Genomic DNA, 23,118 nt, shown 5'->3' with positions numbered 1-23,118 from the left:
CGATGGACGCTAATGTTTTTGTCACTTTTTATGGAATCAAACTCAAAGTAAGGTCAGTACTTCCACACTTTAAACGCTGCACGCTCATACTCTCTCCCGCACTCGATATATTATCCATTGTTGATCTGCACACAGCTGCTGTCACCAACGTCGCACTTGCTTACGTCACTGTCATGAGACATTCTCGCAAAAAAAATCACGGTTTTAGTAACGCAGCAACGCAGCGTTCCTACGGGAAAGTAACGGTAATCTAATTACCGATTTTGCAATAGTAATCCCTTACTTTACTCGTTACTTGAAAAAAGTAATCAGATTACTGCCCATCTCTGGTGACCCCCCCCAAAAAAAATCCTTGGTATGGATGCTATCGATATTTAAATTGATCCGCCACCTTTACTGAGCGCACACCTTTAATGAGTGCCAGTCAGACTAAAAAAGGTAATATCACTAACTAATACACCATGTTAGTTAACCATGCTAATACCTACTAATCGCCACCAAGCCAAGTGCCTGTCTCCCACTCTAACTGTGCTTGATCACATTTTCTTAAACTTCTTCTCTTTTATTCCAAATCGTATCATAACATAAGAATATAGCAGGACTTTTTTGCCTTTTTTTTTTGTAAGTGTCAGCACAAATGTAGATATTTCTACACAAGCTAAGTGCGACAAGCCACTATACAGGATATAGCAGATAAGATCAGGACATTAATGCCAGATCAAAATAAGTTTTTCCAATTATTAAAAAACACTAATATACAGAAACAAATGAATGTGGGATCCTGAAAAAACAAATCTACAAACTCCACCAGCAGCGGGGTGAAGTGTCACCAAAAGCCAAAGCGTCCATACGGCGCTGCTATCTGTGTCCACCAGCAGTAACTGCAACATTATATGGGATGCCTGCTTGTTCCTCAGATGTCATTTCCAGCCTCCACAGCGTCTGAATCCCAATGGCTTCCTCTTTGTTTGGCTGCCACACCACATTGGTGCCATGCTACTATGGAGCGCAGTGCATTGTGGGTACAACCCCCCCCCCTCCCCTTACATGTTGCTGAAGGGTGAAAGGAGCTATAAATAACCACTGCGCTCTCGTGGTCCATTCATGTGTAAACTCATGCAGCATGGCTTGTATCACGCTCTGCACACTCAAACACGCGTACACACACACACATACATGCACACACTCACACTGCTTACTGAATAAACCAATATTCATGTTTATGTATCATCTGTTCAAATGTGGAGCTACTGTATATGGATATGACAAGATAAAATAACCACTGGTTATATGAAGGGTAAAGCTGAGTATTTATGTGGATTCAGAGCCGCTTCTGCTCTCAGCCATGTTCAGGCTGGTATGACTCACATGCATCTGGCTTTGGCTAGATAACCCCTATCATTTTGCTACTGTGAAGATGATTTCAAAGAAATTTCACCGCATCCTCGATGTCACTGCAAACACCAGAGCCTGTTGCCTAGGAAACCACCTTGGCATGTCCCAAGTGTCTCTCGACACATTGGTAAAAAATAATCTATGAAAAAGAACAGAAAAATGTCGAGGGTGTTGTTGGTGCAGGAGGCCTCGCTATGGCACATATATGTGTGCATCTTGTGGTGCACTCATGCTTGGTGGTGTGCCTTCAGTTGCACTCACATGCAGTGGTTTTGATATCGCTTACAGTTATTGATGCGTTAAAGGAAGAGATAGTTGAAATCCGAGTCCTGCCACTTGAGAGTTATTGGGTGTGGCAGATGCTGCGAACATCCTGATAAAGCATTCTGTGACAGTTATCTGAACATTTAGGTCAACAGAGCACATGTTAAGTTCCAAGTGTGAGAAGATCGAGCCCAGTCAATATAATCCAGCAGCACCACCTGCTCAGGGAACACCTTTGCAACAGAAGTCTGCTATCATTTTTGCTGCATGTATACGCGCGTCATTTAGAGCTCCTGTTTGAATGAGCTCCTCTTATTCAAACAGGTGCGGATCTCTTGTTTTCTCTCCTCCTGTTTTGAAACAACATGATCATGCATCTCCCGTCTTTGTTCGGTACATTGCACAAAGGCGGCTCAGGTGCTGTGGTTGTAAAATAGAGCAGGAAAAATCTGTGTTTGTGTGCGCATGCACATTTGCGAACAAAATAAAATAATAAATGTGCGGAATAGTGTAGAGGCTATTATAATCTTCATGTCACAAATAACCTTGTGTAACGGCTAAACTGTTCCCTAGGCTTTAAATGAAGGACACAAGCTGTATGCTGATAAGGTATACTGTGGCCACAGTACAAGACTGACCCTCCTGTTTTTAAGCTATAATGAATGTTTTACATTTATTTTTCAGGAACAATCAATAAAACCAAAATTGGGGTTGTAATTCGCAAAATACCACAGAATGAAGCCTCCCAACTGTACTTTAAGCATTTCAGGTGCCTGAGTGTGTCCATGCTACTGCAGGCCATCACACGAGAATCCTCCACACAAATATGTGTGTTTGCTACACTATATTGCCAAATGTATTCACTCGGCCACCATAATCATTGAATTCAAGTGTTTCACTTCCATGGCCACAGGTGTATATCAAGCACCTAGGCATGCAGACTGCTTGCTCAAACATTTTCAAAAGAATGGGTCGCTCTCAGGAGCTCACAGTGAATATTGTGATAGGATTTGCACTGTGATAGTGCAACAAGTCCAGTGGTTAAATTGCCTCACTACTAAATATTTCACGGTCAGCTGTTAGTAGTATTATAACAAACTGGAATGGAATAGGAGAGACAGTAGCTCAGCCACGAAGTTGTAGGGCACATGAAATCACAGACCAGGGTCAATTGATGCTGAAGGTCACCAACTTTCACCAGAGTCAATCGCTTCAGACCTCTAAACTTCATGTGGTCTTCAGATTAGCTCAACAACAGCACATAGAAAACTTCATGGAATGATTTTCCATGGCTGAGCAGCTGCATCCAAGCCTTACATCACCAAGCACAATGGAAAGCGTCGGATGCAGTGGTGTATAGCACGCTGCCGAGCTCAATCAACGGAGTCGTGAGCCTAACTGATTTTAACATAACCTGGATTATGTGGAGAGTTTTGGAATTTGGTGGACCTGACTACTAATAATTAACAGCAAACCTGGGAATTCATTTTTACACATAAAAGTAAAATTTCACTGTTGCAACAGGTGAACTATGACAAAAGATTTGAACCAGAATCTGGACTAGAAGCTAGGACTGTGCTGGTGTTTCCCATGCAGAGAGGGTGCAGACAGGCAGCCATGCCATAAAAATATTTATGATTCCATCTGCTGCATATTTCTGCACACAGTACACGGAACGTGGATCGAAACATGCAAATAGTTGTTAGTCAGGGTGATTATATCTGTGCGTGCTAGCACTCAGCTACGCTGGGTCCCCAGTGTCACTCGTTCCTACTCATACTCGCACGTATAAATAATTAAAAGGGAAGAGGAGGGGAGACAATGAGTCAGGAGTTCCTGCTGAATTGCTGCTAAGAATCTTAATCTGAACTGAGACTCTACCCACGTTCCTATCCTGCAGTACGATTGGGATTCGCTTCTCATGCCTTTTTGAAATATTTCCTTCGACTTTATCCTGCACAGTTTCACACAAGCAGATCTGACCAGATTCTTTATTTAATGTTCACAACCTGCAGCTAGAATCTGACATGCTGATTAGGGTAGATTTAAGCAAAATCTTTATGGAGATAGTAGATGTAGTAGCTTTGTATTTTGCATCACTGTCTTACAGCAGCACTGACCCTCACAGGAGGAAATACAGAGAGAGTGAGAGACTGACAGACAGAGATGAAAAGCGTAGGATGACGCAGGCTGCTGACTCATCAGCCCTGTAGGGATTATCCTTCACACACTTTACATGTTTGTGTGTTCGTGCGTGTGCTGTGGGCATGTGCACCGCCTTACTATTTGAGAGGACGTGCGCAGTCATCATTGCTGCATGATGAAAGCATGACAGAGGAAGCAAAAAAGCCAGCGGACTTGTAACACGACTGTCAAAGACAAAACGCCCTTGAACGCAATTTTTACATCATTATTCATTCATTTTCTCTCCCACCTACTCATACCGATGAATACAGGTTTTGATTTATTCATGGGATGAGGAAAAATTAACAGCAGTCCATAAATAAATAATTTTATCGAGAGAAGGTGCAGAGATACGTTTGTCTACACCGCTTGTGGTTCTCGCTGGAATGTCAATGAAAATTTTACTTTTGCTCAAAGCAGACTTACACGATGTCTCCAAACATCATGTCAAGGATGCTGAGTAAAGCCAGAGTCTCCATGAACAAAGACAAAGTCTAAATCCAGAAGATTCTTGTCTATACCAAAAAACCTCTGCAGTTTGGAACTATTTAATGTCGCTAAATTGTTTTTTGTTGTTGTTGGCATTTGCCTTACCATTTTTTCTTTCTAACCTGTCAGTGGCACATTCCTTAAAAAATGAAATCCCTCAAACACCATGAGTATGCTAGTATCAAGCTGGACCTCGTACTGTCTTCCAAAATGCCATAAGGCTTTCTGACAAACATTCAGCAAGGTGCAGGAAACATTCCTTTGAGATTTTGGTCCACAACCTGAAAGCATGACATAGTTGCTGCAGATCTGTTGGCAGCTCATCTATGATGCTAATCTGTGTACCGTCACGTCCACATCACTGATTTCAAATGATGCTCAGGTGGTATTAGGGGGCTTAAAGTGTGCCAAAACAATGTCCCCCACATTATTATACCACCACTAGGAGTCTAAACCCTTGATACAAGCTGGATTGATCCATGCTTTCATGTTCTTTATGCCTAACTCTGACCCTACCATTCAAATGCCACAGCAGAAATTGAGACTCATCATACCAGGCAACATTTTTCAGTCTTCCATTGTCCATTTGTGAAAACTGCAGCCTCAGTTTCATGCTCTTAGCTGACAGGTGTGGCACTCAGTTTGGTCTTCTGCTGCTGCGGCTCATCTGCTTCAAGGCACAACATTGTGTCCATTCAGAGATGCTCTTCTGCATACCTTGGTATTGACGAGGGATTAGTCGAGTTACTGTTGTCTTCCTTTCATCTTGAAGAAGTCTGATCATTCTGCTGTGACCTCTAGCAGCATTAAGACTTTTTCTCCCAGAGAACTGCTGTTCTTTGGATATTTTCTCTTTTTCAGACTATTCTCTATAAATCAACCATGTGACCATTCAAGGAAAGGCAGTTTGGGCACTCCATTGAGCATTTACATGACTCTAGATGTTGGTGTCCACTTCAGTTTTCTGTTGATTAAAAAAAATAATAGATATGGAAACAAAAACATTTTATACTATTATACTAGCAATACAAAAGTTAACAAAACAATCTTCTATATAACTTTTTGAAACATTCAGTCTTATTTTTAAAGTAAAACTTACAAGTTCCCAATACTGGTTGCAGATTGTTCCTACTGTACGATGTACCAGGTGCAGATGCAGTGGCATTTAGTCAATAATAAGCCAAAGAGGAAAATTGAATGGACACCTCTCAGCTTTCCCCCCAGTGTGCTGCCATTAAGTGTGCAGACATAGATATGACACTGTTAATGAATCGACAAGACTCAACGGAAATATTTGGTGTCTGGCTTGCTCTGCTGTATCAAGGCTATTAAAATGACAGCGGTCATCTTTTCTCTGCCTTTCTGTCCATCACTTTGAGCACACATCTAGTTATCTCGTTCCTCACGCTTTCGCTGAAGGTATGCCTCTCCTGTCTGCCAGTGAATAGATTTCCTGCACAGAGGCTTTTCCGTTATCTCTAAAATGCTGATAAACAGGAGGGAGGAAACACAGCTAAACACTGGTCTTATTTTTGGGTGGATATTCGAAGCTTTTCGTGCTTTGTCCTCTTTATCAGCTTTATTTTTGAGCAACAAACATTTAATATTCAAGTGGAAAATGTAGGAGTTAGCTAACGTTATTTGATTGAAAATGTGTTTAAGAAATTAAAATGACCTTTAAAGTTGCTTTAATTAATTAAAATATAAGAGTTTTGTTAAGAAGAATGTCTCATGACAGTGACGTAAGCGAGTGCGACGTTCGTGACAACAGCTGTGTGCAGATCAACAATGGATAATATATTGAGTACGGGAGAGAGTATGAGCGTGCAGCGTTTAAAGCGTGGAAGTACTGACCTTACTTTGAGTTTGATTCCATAAAAAGTGACAAAAACATTAGTGTCCATTATGCGTGGGAAGAAAACTTCTTTTTACAGCGAAAAAAACCCCTAAACTTCCAAGCAAGCACCGAGTGCACAACGACGTAATGGGAAACTCACAGAGAAACTCGCGGATTCTTCCACTGACCGCGCGGCACACCTGCACCAGGGTAAACCTCTGTGTAACACTGGTGGTGCAATACTAGACCTGTTAGTGCTACTTCTTGCCTTCTTTGCATGTAGTGCGGGCAGTATAGTTACCTTTAACCGCAGTACGCGGACAGAAGGGAAATATGGACCAGATCAGACAGGTTCTAGATTCGTAGGAGCCAAGGGTGTATGACAACAGAGGACTTGTACACAGTAGGTGTAGAAAACACAATTGCATTTATCAGCAATTATTAAAGTTGTGCACATTTAACAAAAGTAGAGCGCGCTTCTTGAAAACAAAATAAAATAAACCCCACAAATGGTCGACCTAAGGATATATTGTCTTTTGTGTCTTTTTTAAAGTCAATTTCAGTCTTTCAATGTTCAGTAGTCATTCAGTGTGTTTGTAACCAGTCGGGTTACAATCTACCAGTTCATCCGGCTCTTTGGGCTGGGCTCGCCATCCAGTACTGGAAAAGGGATCCTCGATTCTTCTCAGGTCCTCAAAACCAATCCAATCCAAATAAGCAAAGGAAAAAACCTGACCATGCGAAGCAACAAATGCTACACGGGGCTTCACAGTGCTCACGTTGGCTCACGGCCTCTGGAATACAGTATCACTCTTATTATTCTTGCCGAAAAAAGGACTTTCTCTATCCAGCTAGCTTCTTTGCCGCACGGGTAAACTGATCCTTCACCGTCTGTGTCTCTGGTGTATCTTACTGGCACACGAAGGCACGCACAGGTGTCTCAGCAGCGCACAGACTGGGGGGAGGGTCAGACCGGCCAATGATTGGTTGCTCAGTGGATCTGACAAACACACTCTAAAGGACTAAGTCCTGCCCCCACACCATCTATATACCACATATACATATGTACATATTAAACTTATGTTTACATGCCTTTTATCAGTATTTATTATAATTAATTTTGTTTTTATCAATATTTATTCCCATCGTGAGAGTATGAATATTTATACTTTTAATCCCGTTTTTAACACTGGGTTACACTATCCCCTCTTAGAATCATGCAAGTCCCTTTGCATGGGATAGCTAAACGGTAATGACAGGGGAACCAGCCTTCATGGGGATGACCACAGAATCTTGTTCTGTCAAGGCACTGGTAAAAGCCAGGCTTAGACCTTGAAACAGGGACTGGGCAATGGAAACGAGAGGATTTCCCAACCGACTATATTGCAGTCGTTCTGGTTGGGTTCTTGTTCTCTCTGAGCGCCTTACAGTCGCTGTGGCTTCACTCTCAGTATTTGACTGACTTGAGTTTGCTTGATTATCATTTGAGTTGTCTTCTTCCACTGGCCCATCACAGGTAGATCCATCGGGTAAGTTGGCATCACTCTCGCTTTCATTGTCAGTGGTTGAGTGTTCCACCATGGTTTCACTCTCCTCTAGGCTTCCATATCCAAGTGGATTTCCACATTCAGGTAAGTTGTCACATCCGGTTAAATTGTCAGCTCCAATCAAGTTGTCATGTTCATGTAAGTTGTCTCCTCCAGGCAAATGAGTTTCAGTATGATCGTGATCATTAGGGTGTGTCTTTGGCTGGGGAATCTCATAGACTCGAGTGACCTTTATGGGCTCTTGAAGAGGTTCCTCTCTGAACCAACAGATATCCTCATCTTCCAGTTCTGAATGATCACATTCCTCATGTTGTTTAGGTGATTGCCTTGTTTTTGGTTTGCGTACATGAGTTGGTTGGACAGGTTTCTCTTCAACAGGGGCAAGAAAACCACAAGGGAGCAAGAGATCGCGGTGGACTGTGCGGACTGGGCCCTCTTTTGTTAGGGGTTTTATACTGTAGACGGGCAAGTCACCTGCTTGGTTCACCACAACGTGAATATCAGTCTCCCACTTGTCAGCTAGCTTGTGCTTGCCTCTGAGACGGACTGCACGCACCAAAACTCTGTCACCTGGCTCTAGTTTTGAGGGTTTCACTCGCATATCAAATCTTGTTTTGTTTCTTTCTGCCATTTTGTTAGCATGGTCTGTTGCTAGTTTGTAGGTCTCTTGTAGAGTTGCCTTTAGTTTTGTTATGTACTGAGAATGCGACTTGAAACTTTTGTTGTTAAAGGGCAGCCCAAATGCTAGATCGACTGGCAATCTTGGCTGACGGCCAAACATTAACTCATATGGGGCAAAACCGGTTGTATCATTTTTCGTACAATTGTACGCATGAACGAGTGGTTTGACATAGTTGTGCCACTGAGTTTTGTCCTTTTCCTCAAGAGTACCTAGCATACTTAGTAACGTTCTATTGAAACGTTCTACCGGGTTTCCTCTGGGGTGATAGGGTGTTGTCCGGATTTTGCGAATGCCCATGATCTTGCAAAGCTCTTGGATAATGTGGGACTCAAAGTCGGGACCTTGATCGCTATGCAATCGTTCGGGTATCCCGTAGTGGACTATGAAGTTGTCCCAAAGGGCTTTTGCAACGGTCTGAGCTTTCTGATTGCTGGTAGGGATGGCTAATGAATATTTCGTGAAATGATCGGTTAATACAAGCACATCCTTTACATTACTTCGATCAGGCTCAATGGACAGGAAGTCCATGCAGACTAATTCGAGGGGTCTGGTGGATTTGATATTCACAAGTGGAGCTGCTTTTTCTGGAGGAGTTTTACGTCTTACACAGCGGTTGCATGTTTTGATCTTATGTTCTATATATGCTGCCATGCGAGGCCAATAGAACCTTGTTCGGGCAAGATCTAAGGTACGTTCAGTGCCTAAGTGGCCCATGTCACAGTGGAGGCTTTGGAAGACTGAGTCACGGAGCTGTTCAGGTAAGACAAGCTGGTAGGTAACATCTCCTCCATCTTGGCGAGTTCGATACAGGATGTTATTGTGCATCTCCAATCGATTGAGCTCTCGGAGTAGAAGGTTGATGTCAGGAAGTTCAGCTCGCACAGTTGGTGGGACCTTTTCTCCAGTTTCAATTTGTGCAATAACTTCCCTCAGACAAGGGTCTGTTCTTTGTTCGTTTGTGATCTGTTCAAGGGACATATGGGGTATAACAGGAAGACCACCACAGTCATTTTCATTGACAAAGTCACCTGGAATGGCAGCTGCAGAAATGGCTAGCGAGTGAACCAAAGGGATGGTGTCATTTTGAGAGCTGCATACAAGGTGTTTCTCACAAATAGCAGACACTACTTCAGGACTTAAACTGCTGTCAGGTAGGGACAGGTGAGTCTGTGTGAACTGCTGTATGCAGTCGAGCTCTTTTTGGGACACTGCGTCGTTAAGCAACTCGCCATGTGGCCGTCTAGAAAGGCCATCTGCATCTGAGTTAAGCTTGCCTGCTCTGTACTGGAGCTTAAAGCTAAACGTTGACAGGGCAGCTAGCCATCTGTAACTCATGGCATCCATCTTAGCAGTAGTTAATATGTACGTCAGAGGATTATTGTCTGTTACGACAGTAAACTGATTTCCATATAAGTAATCTGCAAACTTTTCCGTTACTGCCCACTTCAAAGCTAAGAACTCTAACTTATGGGCGGGATAACGAGATTCACTCCTAGACAACCCACGGCTTGCATAAGCTATCACCCTAGTCTGGCCATTCTGCTCTTGATAGAGCGCGGCGCCAAGCCCTGTAGTGCTGGCGTCCGTATGGAGCGTATATGGCAGTTTAGGGTCAGCAAAACCCAATACAGGCGCAGTACTGAGCTTTTCAATGATGGTTTTGAAAGCAAAATCACAAGAGGGAGTCCATCGCTCGCCGAAAGGTGTCTTGGGGTCATGGTACTGGACAGACTTAGCTTTAGGCTTTGTGCTTTTGCGCAAAGGAGGGTAGCCTGATGTTAAGTCAGTGAGGGGCTTAACGATACTCGAAAAGTTCTTAATGAACCGCCTGTAGTACCCTGAAAAGCCTAAGAATGAGCGGAGCTGTTTAAGATCACGGGGCACAGGCCAGGTACTTAAGGCTTCCACCTTTTCAGGGTCAGTCTCCACTCCCTTGCTGGACACAATATGCCCAAGATATCTGACAGAAGTTTGGAAAAATTTGCATTTTTCGGGTGAGAGTTTGAGCCCATATTCTTTCAGGCGATCAAGAACTTTCATTAAGCGAGCCTCATGTTCTTCAAGTGTCTTGGAGAATACAATGATGTCATCGAGAAACACGATCACTTCGCGCAGGTTCATGTCGCCCATACATTTCTCCATGAGCCGCTGGAATGTGCTGGGGGCGTTTGTAATGCCTTGGGGCATTCTATTAAATTCCCAAAAGCCGATGGGACATACGAACGCCGTCTTTGGTTTGTCCAGCTCCTCCATCTCAATTTGGTAGTATCCAGATTTTAAATCCAGGACAGAGAACCATTGCGACCCGATCAAGGTGGAAAACGTTTCCTCCAAATTGGGGAGAGCGTAAGCATCCTTTATAGTCTGCGCGTTAAGCTTTCTGTAGTCGATACAGAGGCGGACTTCACCATTTTTCTTCCGCACGACTACAATGGGTGAAGAGAAAGGGGAGGTAGATTCCCTGATCACGCCAGCTTCTTGCAGTTCTTTGAGGTGCTTACGGACTGCCTCCAGGTCGTTCGGATGTATGGGACGCGCTCTATGCTTGAACGGTGTTTCATCTGACAATCTGATTGTGTGTTTCACTTGATCCGTCTTTCCAAAGTCAAGATCATTCTGTGCAAACACTTCGGGCATTTGGCTTAGTTTTTCGGTTATGCGCTCCTTCCATTCAGCGCTAATAGGGGAAGAGTCAAAGTTATAAGTTACATTTGACTTCTGCTCAGTTCGGGATCTTGGAGTTCTCACTGAGTGTTCGTGAGATAGAACTCTTTGATATGCACTGACTTCTCCGATGACACAATTTAGAGGGATTGTCACATCATGTTCGGATTCATTGGTGAGTATAACTGGTAAAAGGTAGGTCTATGAGACAAGGTTTCACAAGGATGTCACCAGGTAAGGCTGACATTCGTGGATACTCTAACAAGACAGACTTTTCACCGTTACCGGCTGACACAGCTACAGCACCATCTAGAACAACAGTTTGGCCTGCTGGAATCAACTGTGGCTCTTTGTTGTGCATCGTCACTAAACCAAGACTACTGTCTTTGGACTGTTTGTGTCGTGACTCAAGAACTTTTAGAACTGCCCTATAGCCATATGGCAGGTTCAGCTGCAGTTCATGGCATGTGTTAGAGTACAGCTCATAAAGTACATCTAATGTGTTTGTCCCAATTAGCACTAAGGACTGAGAAGCTGTGCGCACATCGGGGACAACTAAGGCAAGTGTCGGCACTTCAGCTTCAATGCCAAGGAAGTCCTTTGGGAAAGTGACATGCAGTTCAATGTAGCCTAAGTAAGGCACAGACTGACCGTTGGCACCCTCAACTTCTAAAAGTTCAAACAATGGCTTAATCTCATGAGAGGACAAATGCTGACGATAGTAGGACTCGGGGACTGTAGTCACCTGGGAACCAGTATCTAGCAAACAACTCACTGTGTGACCATTAACTTTCACTTGTGCAGTACTCTTCGTACCAATTAGACCTTTAGGAAAGTCGAAGGAATCTGATCTTGTGTGTGACTTTAGGCTGGCACGCTTTTTAGGTGAAGCTTTTTGTTTAACCTGGGTGGGACGGGTTAACAAAGCATCAGCCTCCATTTGTCCCGCAACGGAGGCAGAATTTAGTTTAAAGAAAGCTGGTCATTCTGCCTGTCCCATATCTGCCTTCTCACTCTTAATTCCTTTCGTTTTGCAACTACAAGGGCAGGATTGGGCTCTGACTCACAAGTGGCTACTATATGTCCATCTTCCCCACAGCGGAAGCAATACCAGGGCTTGGGCCTAGTACTGCGGCGGCTGGGTGGAGGTGAGTCTTCAGGTTTGGCATGGTCAGGTTTTTTATTTTCAGGTTTCCTTGTTCGAACTGTCTTCAGTGTTGCTTGTTTCTTTGGCTTCACAACGGCAGCTAATTGGCTTTTTAGATCGGCAACTTGTTTTTTCAGCTCTTCTAGACTATCTGACTGTGCTTGGCGAACATCTGCATTTGTTTCAGTGACCGTCTGTTCATGAGACACTGCTTTTGGTTTCGTGGCGCTAAAGTGTTTCTTCATTCGCGTGTTTTTAACTTCTTGTCGGTTTTCTGCAGTACGCAGGAGAAGCAATAGCTCTGCATAAGTGGGCGGCTCCTTATGCTTTAGCTCCAATTGCAACTCCGTTAGCAAGTTATCATCCCAGCAGCCTCTGTAAAACTGTTTAAGAAGCTGCTTATTTACTTCATGTGGTTCAAGCCCACCTCTGCGCACGGTGTGATTGACTGCCACCTGCAAACGAAGCAGATAAGCAGAGGGCTTTTCACCATGATCTTGGAGGGTGTTCATGAAGCGTACAAACAGTTCCTCACCATCTTCGACGGTGCCAAAAGCTGAATCCAGAAGTTTAAGATAGTCTGCAGGAGTGGCTTCTGGCCCAAGAGGGCGGATGACATCAGAAGCGGGAGCAAGGAGACTTTCAAGAATCTTACGAGTTTTTCCCAACTCGGACAAAGAAGCATCTTCCATCAACAAGTCAACATGAGAACGCCATGTTTCATAGTCAGCTTCGCTGTAAGGTCTGGGCATCTTGCCAGAGAAAGCTCTGAGTCTTAATGTAGAGTGAGCATGTGATGTCTTTTCAACACTCTTGACAACATGCTCGACTACTACATTCTGAACCTCTGGTGGGTTGAGGTCAGTTGGACTCAACATTTGAGGTGTCAAGTTTGGTCTCATGGGGCGTTGGAATGTGCCCTGAATGGGTTCAGGAGGGTGAGGCAGTTCAGTTAAGACTGAAGGTGAGGCTCCAAGTTGTGTGGATCCTACCACAGGGCAAGTCTGATCAGCAGCATCATTTTCAGGGTTTCTCTCAGCTGTCTCAGCAGCTTCAATGGTGTTCCCTATTGTGGATAGGGCCTCCCGCAACACTTCTTCGAAATCCTTCCCACTTAACTTGGCTAAACCCTTCAGGTTGCTAATGTAAGCCTCAGTAACACTGCCCCCTACGGTCTTAGTATAGACGTCAGTTAAGGCTCGAATGCGGTAACTGACATCTGGATTGTCAGTGGACTGTAAGAGGTAAGGCAGCTTAGGTGCTAATATTTCAACGGCTGCACCGGACTCGAACTCTAAAATCTGGCTTTTGTGGAATGCAGAAGAGTCATCATCGACAGCGAGTACTCTACGAATAGTACCATGTTGCTCCAGAAACTCAAATACCTCTTTGTCTTTCTCTCTATCTGTAACACCGCTAACAATAATGGCATTTGGTACTTTAACGGCATACTTCTCGACAAAATCCATTTTCACAGTATGTGAGCATTTGATCAAAGGTCAAAGAGGATTCCAATGTTGTCACACAACACTCTAGGCTCCTGGCTGGCTCGCCACTTTTACTTATGTAACACTGGTGGTGCAATACTAGACCTGTTAGTGCTACTTCTTGCCTTCTTTGCATGTAGTGCGGGCAGTATAGTTACCTTTAACCGCAGTACGCGGACAGAAGGGAAATATGGACCAGATCAGACAGGTTCTAGATTCGTAGGAGCCAAGGGTGTATGACAACAGAGGACTTGTACACAGTAGGTGTAGAAAACACAATTGCATTTATCAGCAATTATTAAAGTTGTGCACATTTAACAAAAGTAGAGCGCGCTTCTTGAAAACAAAATAAAATAAACCCCACAAATGGTCGACCTAAGGATATATTGTCTTTTGTGTCTTTTTTAAAGTCAATTTCAGTCTTTCAATGTTCAGTAGTCATTCAGTGTGTTTGTAACCAGTCGGGTTACAATCTACCAGTTCATCCGGCTCTTTGGGCTGGGCTCACCATCCAGTACTGGAAAAGGGATCCTCGATTCTTCTCAGGTCCTCAAAACCAATCCAATCCAAATAAGCAAAGGAAAAAACCTGACCATGCGAAGCAACAAATGCTACACGGGGCTTCACAGTGCTCACGTTGGCTCACGGCCTCTGGAATACAGTATCACTCTTATTATTCTTGCCAAAAAAAGGACTTTCTCTATCCAGCTAGCTTCTTTGCCGCACGGGTAAACTGATCCTTCACCGTCTGTGTCTCTGGCGTATCTTACTGGCACACGAAGGCACGCACAGGTGTCTCAGCAGCGCACAGACTGGGGGGAGGGTCAGACCGGCCAATGATTGGTTGCTCAGTGGATCTGACAAACACACTCTAAAGGACTAAGTCCTGCCCCCACACCATCTATATACCACATATACATATGTACATATTAAACTTATGTTTACATGCCTTTTATCAGTATTTATTATAATTAATTTTGTTTTTATCAATATTTATTCCCATCGTGAGAGTATGAATATTTATACTTTTAATCCCGTTTTTAACACTGGGTTACATCTGCCTACCCCACTCCTGCTTTACAGGTGAAAATAGAGCAACAGGACCGCTAGTCTTTGACTTTATTTGTTTTCTGCTGTGTTTTACTTGCATCTATTTGAAAGACTGAGTGTAAACACAAAAAATATTTTATTTTATGTGCTGGAATGTGCAGAAAATAGGTTTAAATGTTAAACTAATTTCTTCCAGTCAGAGAATGTTGGATATAATTAAATTTTTGCTTGATGCATAAAGTTAAAAGATTAAAACTGATAAAACAAGTTTAAAAAAAAAGAGACTTTTCCATTTGATTACATTTTATATGATGGATTATGCAGAAAAAGTAGAATTGGGCTGAAAGATCTATCGCTTTATCACCTCTTCAGGTTGTAAATCGTGTTTTTAAAAAAGTAACTAAGTAATTAATTACTTTTGAAAATAAGTAATCAGTAAAGTAACTTTTTGGGGGAAGTAATCAGTAATTAGTTACTGATTACTTTTTTCAAGTAACTTGACCAACACTGGGCCAGAGGCTAGTAGATAGGTGGAATCTGTTAAATGACTCAAGAACATCAGCAGCTTAAAGTCAAATAGATACTACAGTCTTTCTAGAAGCAGGACCTGTTATTCAGGAGCCATATTGGAAGCACTTATTGGGAAGCTTTTTGAAAGATTCTTTCAATTAATTTTCTATTAAGTAGACATAAAGACTGCATTTATGGAGAGTCTGATAAAGAGAAAACATGTAAAGGTTTGCAGACTTTGTCCAAAAATAAAGTTGTACAGGGAAGAGTATCTCTCTTATAATGTCTACTGCTACGCAGGTCCTCACCTAGCTGAGACCAAGGATACCACACATTTTATTTAAGTTGAACCCAAATGTGTTCTGTCTTTAAAGAAAGTATCATCTACTCAATCATAGAATGATTACAATATTGAAAAAAACAAATGCCTGAATCCTAAATTGTGGATATCCTATTGTTGTGATCTAAAATGTAACACTAAATGCGATTAAAACACTAAAAATCTGGACTCCTGGGCTCAACGACTGCAAGGATCACCAGCCCGAGGAAAACACAAAATACACATGACCCCGTGACAAAGACAATTCATTCTTGAATGAAGACATTGATCTGACTTTTTAAAATTTTGCCAATTGTGTTTATTATTAATTTGGGAAATAGAAAGGGGGGGGGGGGGGGGTTTGTAAAGAAGAAGGTAAAGGAAAGGGATAGAAAGAAGGAAAGAGATAGAGGAGAGAAAACCCTAACAATCCCCTCTGAGCAAGCACTAGGTGTGACAGTGGATAGGAAAAACTCCCTATAAAGGAAGAAACCTATGACAGAACCAGGCTCTAGAGGGGGCAGTCAACTGTCGGGACTGGTTGGGGGGTGAGGGTGAAAAGAGAGGGGGGGGGGGGGGGAGATGGGACAGGTGTTAGGAGTTAAAGGGAGACAGGGGAGGGAGAGGTGTCAGGAGAGAAAGGGAGAGAAAGGGAGAGGAGAGGTGAAAATTAAGATGGAACAGAGGTGGAGGAAGACGAGGTGACATCAGCAGTAGAAAAAGTAGAAAAAGAAGAAAAAGCAGGAGTGTTCTTCCTCCAGAAGAAGCGGAAGCGTTTTTTCTTCTTTTCCATGAGCTTTTGCACGAGCACTTTTTTGTCTAGGATGAGGGTTCGCAGCTGATCGATTGTCTCTGCATTCTCCTGCTCAAGTCTCTTGCATGTTTTCTCCACTTCTTCTAATTTGGCTTGTTTGTCTTCAAGCCTTTCTTTCATTTCTCTAGATGTTGCCTCCTGCGTTAGCTTTCCCTTGTGCAGCTCTGTATAACTCTGTTGTAATTTCTTGTGCGTGTCTTCCAACTGCTGACTGCTCCTCTCGATTTCTTGAAGTGTACACTGCAGGTCTTTGTTTGTTTTCTCTAGTTGTTGCTTTAGCACCTGCATCTCAGTGTTTTTGCACTTCAAGTTGTCTGAAAGTTCCTCGAGTTCTGTGTTTTTTCTCAGCATGTCATTGACCTTACTCTGCATCTCTGAGCATTGGTTTTGCAGTTTTTCCTTTTCCCCTTCCAGTTCAGTTGTTTTGTAGTTCAGTTTGTTATAAAGTTCTTCCTAACTGGCAGACCACAGGCAGTAAGGATGGGCGGACATGTCTCAGCCTCCACCACTCTCAGCACTGGAGCCCCCCAGGGGTGTGTTCTGAGCCCCCTGCTGTACTCTTTGTACACATATGACTGTGTGGCCACTACCAGCTCCACCACCATCATCAAGTTTGCTGACGACACCGTCGTGGTGGGCCTGATCTCTGATAACAACGAGACGGCCTACCTGAAGGAGATTAGGAATCTGGAGAACTGGTGCCAGAGGAACAACCTCCTTCTAAACGTCAGTAAGACAAAGGAGCTGATAGTGGACTTCAGCACTAAGCAGGAGAGGAACTACCAGACCCCCGTCATCAACGGGTGCCCAGTGGAGAGAGTGGACAGCTTCAAATACCTCGGAGTTCACATCACGCAGGACCTGTCATGGTCCTGTCACATCAACACCGTGGTGAAAAAGGCCCGTCAGCGTCTCTACCACCTCAGACGCTTGAGAGACTTCCAACTGCCCTCCAAGGTGCTCAGGAACTTTTACTCGTGCACCATAGAGAGCATCCTGGCGGGAAACATCTTAACCTGGTTCGGGAACAGCACCATGCAGGACAGACGAGCTCTACAGAGGGTTGTGCGGTCAGCTGAGCGCACCATCCGCTCCGAGCTCCCTGACCTGCACTCAATCTACAGCAGGCGGTGCTGGACCAAGGCCAGGAAGATCGTGAAGGACCTCAGCCATCCCAACAACAGACTGTTCTCTCTGTTGAGGTCAGGAAAGCGATTCCGCTCCCTGAAGACCAACACAGAGAGACTGAGGAGGAGCTTCTTCCCGCAGGCGATACGGTCTCTCAATCACACCACCACACAGTACTGACCCACACATACAGTTCTTACACACACACTGGACTTTCTGGACTTTGTTTTTGCACAACACTGGTCACTATATTCTCCATTTCCGGTTAATACTTGTACAGCTGCTGTTATTGTGTATATATTTATTTATATTTAGATTTCTTCATACATTCTTATATAGTTCTATATTGTGTATTTTGTTGTACAGTTATTTTATTTTCAACTTTAATTTATATATTTTATCTTATTCTTCCCAGTTAAATTTACCCTTCATTCTAATTTGTGTTGTACAGTTATTTCATTTTTAACCTTAATTTATATTTTATTCCTTCCTAGTTAAATTTACCCTTTTTAATTTTTCATATTTATTTCCTATCTTATTCATAGCCTTTCCTTTTTTGTTTTCTTTAGGTCACGAGCAGTTGTCCAAGCATTTCACTACATATCGTACTGTGTATGACTGTGTACGTGACAAATAAAATTTGAATTTGAATTTGAAATGTATTTAATTATTAACATGGATTATTGATATCGGTAATTTATGATTTAATATCGCTCAGCTACTTAACAACTCTAAAAACTTTTTTTCCTTCCTGGTGGTGCACTGACTGCCCTCCATAGGTCCACACGTCTGATTGAAAGTGCAGTTCTTGCTTCATTTTCTTCTCTGTGTCTTTCTGCTGTGGAATATTCCACTGCCTTCCTCTCCACGCTCTGCCTGCTGGTGTTAATGACTGGTTGCAGAAACGAAACAAAGCAGCAGCCAGTGTGACTCACACCATGCTCTAGTGGCATAATGTGAAGAGCTCATCTAAGTACATTTCAATATGATGGAAATCAGCAGCTTCCCAACGCAGCTCTGCTCACACAGATAAGCTCTTCTTGCTTGCACAGATGAGCCTGCTGCAGACTAAAAATGGACACTCGATTGGCAAAATAAGAGTTCACAGAGATCAATATCTAATTATAGCCCTAAAAGATGGTATTCAATGATGACAATGTGTTGTGTGGCCAAGGCAGTTTAGTTTATAAAAGTGGCAGCTCCTTAATATGATTCTGAGAACAAGACCATTTGAAAAAAGGTTGTATAAAATCTCTTTCCATTTGAAGGTGTTTTTAAATTTGAGGGAGTGCTTTGCATGCGAAACTGTTCAGTCAGTTTAAGTGACAACTGTGAGAGTGTGACTGTGAAATGTAGCAGCAGCCAGATGCAGTGTCATTGTATTTATTCAAGTGCACTCTTATTCGTCACTTCTCGCCCATCTCCCTTCTTTCAGTGTAGCAGTTTGAGTTGCCATTACCTCCTAAAATGAAAAGGCTTTCAGCACAGTCTGTACCTGTGCTGCTTTTGTCCCTTGCTAGTATCCATGAACTGACCTCTTGTTCCATCTTTCCCTTGTGCTTCTCAGGCCTGATCCAGGCCACCCAAGAAACCAACGTGAACGTCCCCCAGATGGCCGACACGCTGATAGAGAGGGCTGGCAATGCCAGCTGGGTGGTGGTTTTCAAAGCCCTGATCACCACACACCACCTTATGGTGCATGGCAATGAGGTGAGATCACAATACACGCAAACTTAGTTTCCACTTTGAGTCTTTTTGTGGCCATTAATGTGGGTTTAGCCCCCCCGCAGACACAACAGAGGCCTGTAGTTGTTCAGGAATAGCCTTGTTTATGTAGGTTTGGTTTTGATCTCAGTTCATCCAGCAATATAAAGACATAACAACAGGTAAAATCTGCAGCAGTTATGTTTTTCCCTGTGAAAATGTAACCAGAAAAGATGAATCAGTAGTTTTCTTAGTTCTGCCAGCCTAGTGAACTGATATTTTCATTTTTTGTGTGTGTGAATAGTTTTAAACTTTAGGTGTGAATCTAAATATTGATCCACTCCAGAGAAAAAGATGCACAGTGCATGCAGTACTTTCTGTCAGCTCTATAAGGTGTCTATAGGCCTCAAGTGGCCAAAATAAATGGAAGTTCAAATCTCTTTAAGGGGAACTGAAAGAAAAAATGGGATTTTACAGGTTTAACACAGATGAAAGTTACAGTCAAGGGAGTAACATTGTGAAAAAAAACTGCACAGAGGCAATGAAAATCTGTTTGGCACCGTATATGTTCAGACAGACGAAAAGCTCTGTGAATATGAGGATGAATTGGCTCGGTAAATATAGTGTTTGGCTTTTTTGTGCTGTCGAGTCATCCAGATACCACTATTGTCCATTATTATTGTCATGTGTACATATCTCTGTCAATATCGACAGCCTGCATAAAGTTTAGTTTGTGCTTTTCTTCGTATTTATATGAGGCGGTAGAGCTTGATAGGTGTTAGACTTCTACCTGCTCTTTGGACTTAATACATTTATTTACACCACCATGAGTTTGTGTATGTCTGACGCCAAAAATCATTGCTGTATTTTGTTTTGTGCTTAATTTTTATTTGTTTGTTGGAAATGTAACTATCAGTGAGAGCACCAGCATTTCTTCACCTATGGCCGTGGATGTCCCCACTCCCAACCATAAAGAAAGAGAAACAGCAAAACCCATTCATAATCCCATTCATTCAATGGCAGTTGTGCTTTAGCCGAGGGACTGGCCTGGCCCTGACCCCCTGACCCAAATGTTGTCCTGATACATGAAGAAAGCCGAAGGCTCTGATGGGGAACTCGTAGAAATAAACAGCAGATGACACAAAGCAGAGAGAGAAATACTGATACACAAATATTCTTCAGAAAAGCAAACACACTGTGGCTAATTGGGGAATAAGCCATTACTTTCTCTGCCCTAACGTTTCCTATTTATTATTATGAGGTAGGGGATTGCATTTCCCGGCATGAGCTGACAGGAAGCAGATGAGATTTAGCAACTGGAAGATAACAGCATTGACCCTTGCAGTCCCCACAGCAGATGTCAGAGGAAAGGACAAGTGTAATTGCTTTATCATGGGCCACAATGGGATGCTGTGGCACTGCACATGCATCTTTTAATAATGGATCTCAGTGTGTACATAATGTCACGAGGGGAATTTTTCCCCATGTTTTTACTCTAATCTGCCGGATGTGGATGTGAATGTGGGCACAAGACTTCTGTATGATTTAATCGTAAAGTTTGCCTTATGGAAACTAGTTGTTCTGAATAACCAGGTTAAAAAAACAAAAACATAAAATAAGAAATAAATAAATCTAAATATCTTTTTTTTCTAGACTTGGTTAACTTCACATTTTCAGTTATTTTCATTTTGTTTGAGCTTTAACAGATATACAGTAATAAGCTCTTTCAGGCCACAATTGCTGGCCATCTGCAAGCTGCTTTACAACCCACTTCAACCCAGCTTCTCCTTTCATGGTTTCTTTGATTTGATTGATGCCTTATCTGCAGTCATTGATGCCTCCTTTGACTTTCCATGGAAGCACATAAAAAAGAGGGAGATCCAAGAGCAGATACAGCTTACTTTGTTATTTTCATCCAAAGGATTCAAACTTCTTTAAATTATTGTTTCAGGCACGGAAAAGCCCCCCAAAAACCCCAAAACCCAAACCAAACCAAAAATCTTTGTTTACTTGAGGACTAGATTATTTGTTGGGTAAAATATTGCTTTTTTTGCACATTTACAGCATTTTAGAAAGCCTTAGAAAGCCTTTCTGAGCAGATTTCTCTTTATTACATGAAACTTTATTTCCCAGCCCTCTCCTTGATATTCACACCCTCCCACTCATAAAGCTGCAGCACTGCTCCTTCAATGCTGATTTTCTGTTCAAGAAAATCAAAAAAGTATAGAGTCACACCTTTTATGTCTATTCTCAGAGGGCCTTACTGCATCTGTACCGAACAGCTCCTTAGAGATTCAACCATCTGTTTAAAAATGATAATCAGCTATAGAATTAACAGTGAATATGCCATGTGTTCATTACTGAAGTCTCTTAGGATGATTCGCTAACCTTGTGTGTGCATATTTTCCTGCAGAGATTCCTCCAGTTCCTGGCATCTAGAAACACCTTGTTCAACCTCAGCAACTTCCTGGACAGAACTGGCTCCCATGGTGCGTGGCGTTCCCTTCCCTCTGTCCAGTTTCTGACACACCTGCCCATGTTCCCTAACTTTAAGTAATCCTGGATCCCACCACTAATTGATTCAACCCATTTCTGCATCTCTATTAGCTCAGTTTAGGATGTTTGAAGATACAAAAGCAGAACAAACTTGAATTTTAAAAGCAAGCAGCAGCAACACTTCCAGTAACCCCCGTTCCTTTCAGTCAATTTTGTTCCAGTCACGTTATTTCTGTCTTTTTGTGATGAATTGTAGGTCCAAAAGCTGTTCTTATGAGCTTTTTGCCTGCTAGTTGAACTACATAATGTGGAAAGCCATTTTTAAGACTATTTAAAATCTAAATTAGTTTAATAGGAGGATTATGTAATCTGGGTTTACTGAGGTAAGCACTGTTATGGTGATTCTACACTGACAAAATCCCCATTAAATTTATCCCTTTAAAAGTGGTTTAGGAAGGTTAAGTCAGAAGCTCTGTACTACTCTTTTGGTTGGCTGTCTTTACTTCAAAGTCAAAGTCAAAGTCAACTTTATTGTCAATTCTGCCACATGTACAGGACATACAGAGAATAGAAACTACGTTACTCTCAATCCCTAGATAAAATAGCAAATGAACATTTAAATATAAGAGTGATTAAAAAATGCAGGTAAAATAATTAAAAAGTAAAAATTTAAATAAATACAATACAATTTTACATATAACAAGAAAGCTATACAATATACAATATAATGGGTAAATGACATTGGGTGTAAACCAGGCAGAGTAGTGCAAATAGGCAAATAGTGCAAATGGAGATCTAGTAATATACGGTTAGAGATAGTATAACAACAAAGTCTTATGAGGTAATGGCAGTCCAATGCTCCACAAAGTGACTGGTAACTGGTGCAGGCCAGTGAGTGAGTCAGAGTGTGTGTGTGTGTGTGTGACAGAGTTCAGTGAGACCGTGGAGGAGAGAGGGGAGAGGGGGCAGAATCGGGAGGGAGTTACTTGTAATCAAAATGAGACTAGCTTTCATACTTTTAGTCCTTAACAGAGTACAGCTCATCAGCTGCTGACACTAGCTCATATTCTTTGTAGTACAAATACAAAGTTTAGCTTTAGATTGCGATAACTCTATATAAAGCTAAAGCTAAGTGCTAAGTTTAGCGTAGCATAACTAACGGCACAAGCTTTGTAAAACTAAAACTGGTCATTTGTACACATTTTGTATCATTTTGTTTGTTATTAGAGACGAAATATAATTACATAAGAGATAAAAACTTACATGCATCCAATTTCTATAAAACCATAAAAAAATACAAATATTCAACTGCAAATCACATTAAGAGGAAATGGAAAAGTAAATGAACTGATTAAAAAAAAACGCAAAGTGAAACAAAACAGAACAATTTCAAACCAAAAA

General features: G+C 42.3%; 1 protein-coding gene across 1 annotated transcript in view; it reads left to right on the top strand.

Moving 5' to 3' along the window:
* Nucleotides 1-23,118, top strand: part of snap91a (synaptosome associated protein 91a) — a 68,483-nt gene that overhangs the window by 14,001 nt on the left and 31,364 nt on the right. Inside the window, exons 2-3 of the mRNA XM_085290853.1 lie at nucleotides 19,085-19,227; nucleotides 21,635-21,710. Of these exons, the coding sequence (XP_085146979.1) occupies nucleotides 19,085-19,227; nucleotides 21,635-21,710 (219 nt within the window). The remainder of the gene's footprint in view (nucleotides 1-19,084; nucleotides 19,228-21,634; nucleotides 21,711-23,118) is intronic.

This window comes from Mchenga conophoros, linkage group LG11, assembly GCF_057382185.1.
Source record: "Mchenga conophoros isolate Kocher_MC1m ecotype Shallow Benthic linkage group LG11, M_conophoros_male_GT1.1, whole genome shotgun sequence".
Taxonomy (NCBI): domain Eukaryota; kingdom Metazoa; phylum Chordata; class Actinopteri; order Cichliformes; family Cichlidae; genus Mchenga; species Mchenga conophoros.
Note: the sequence above shows the minus strand (reverse complement) of the source record. Positions and strands in the feature narration are given on the sequence as shown.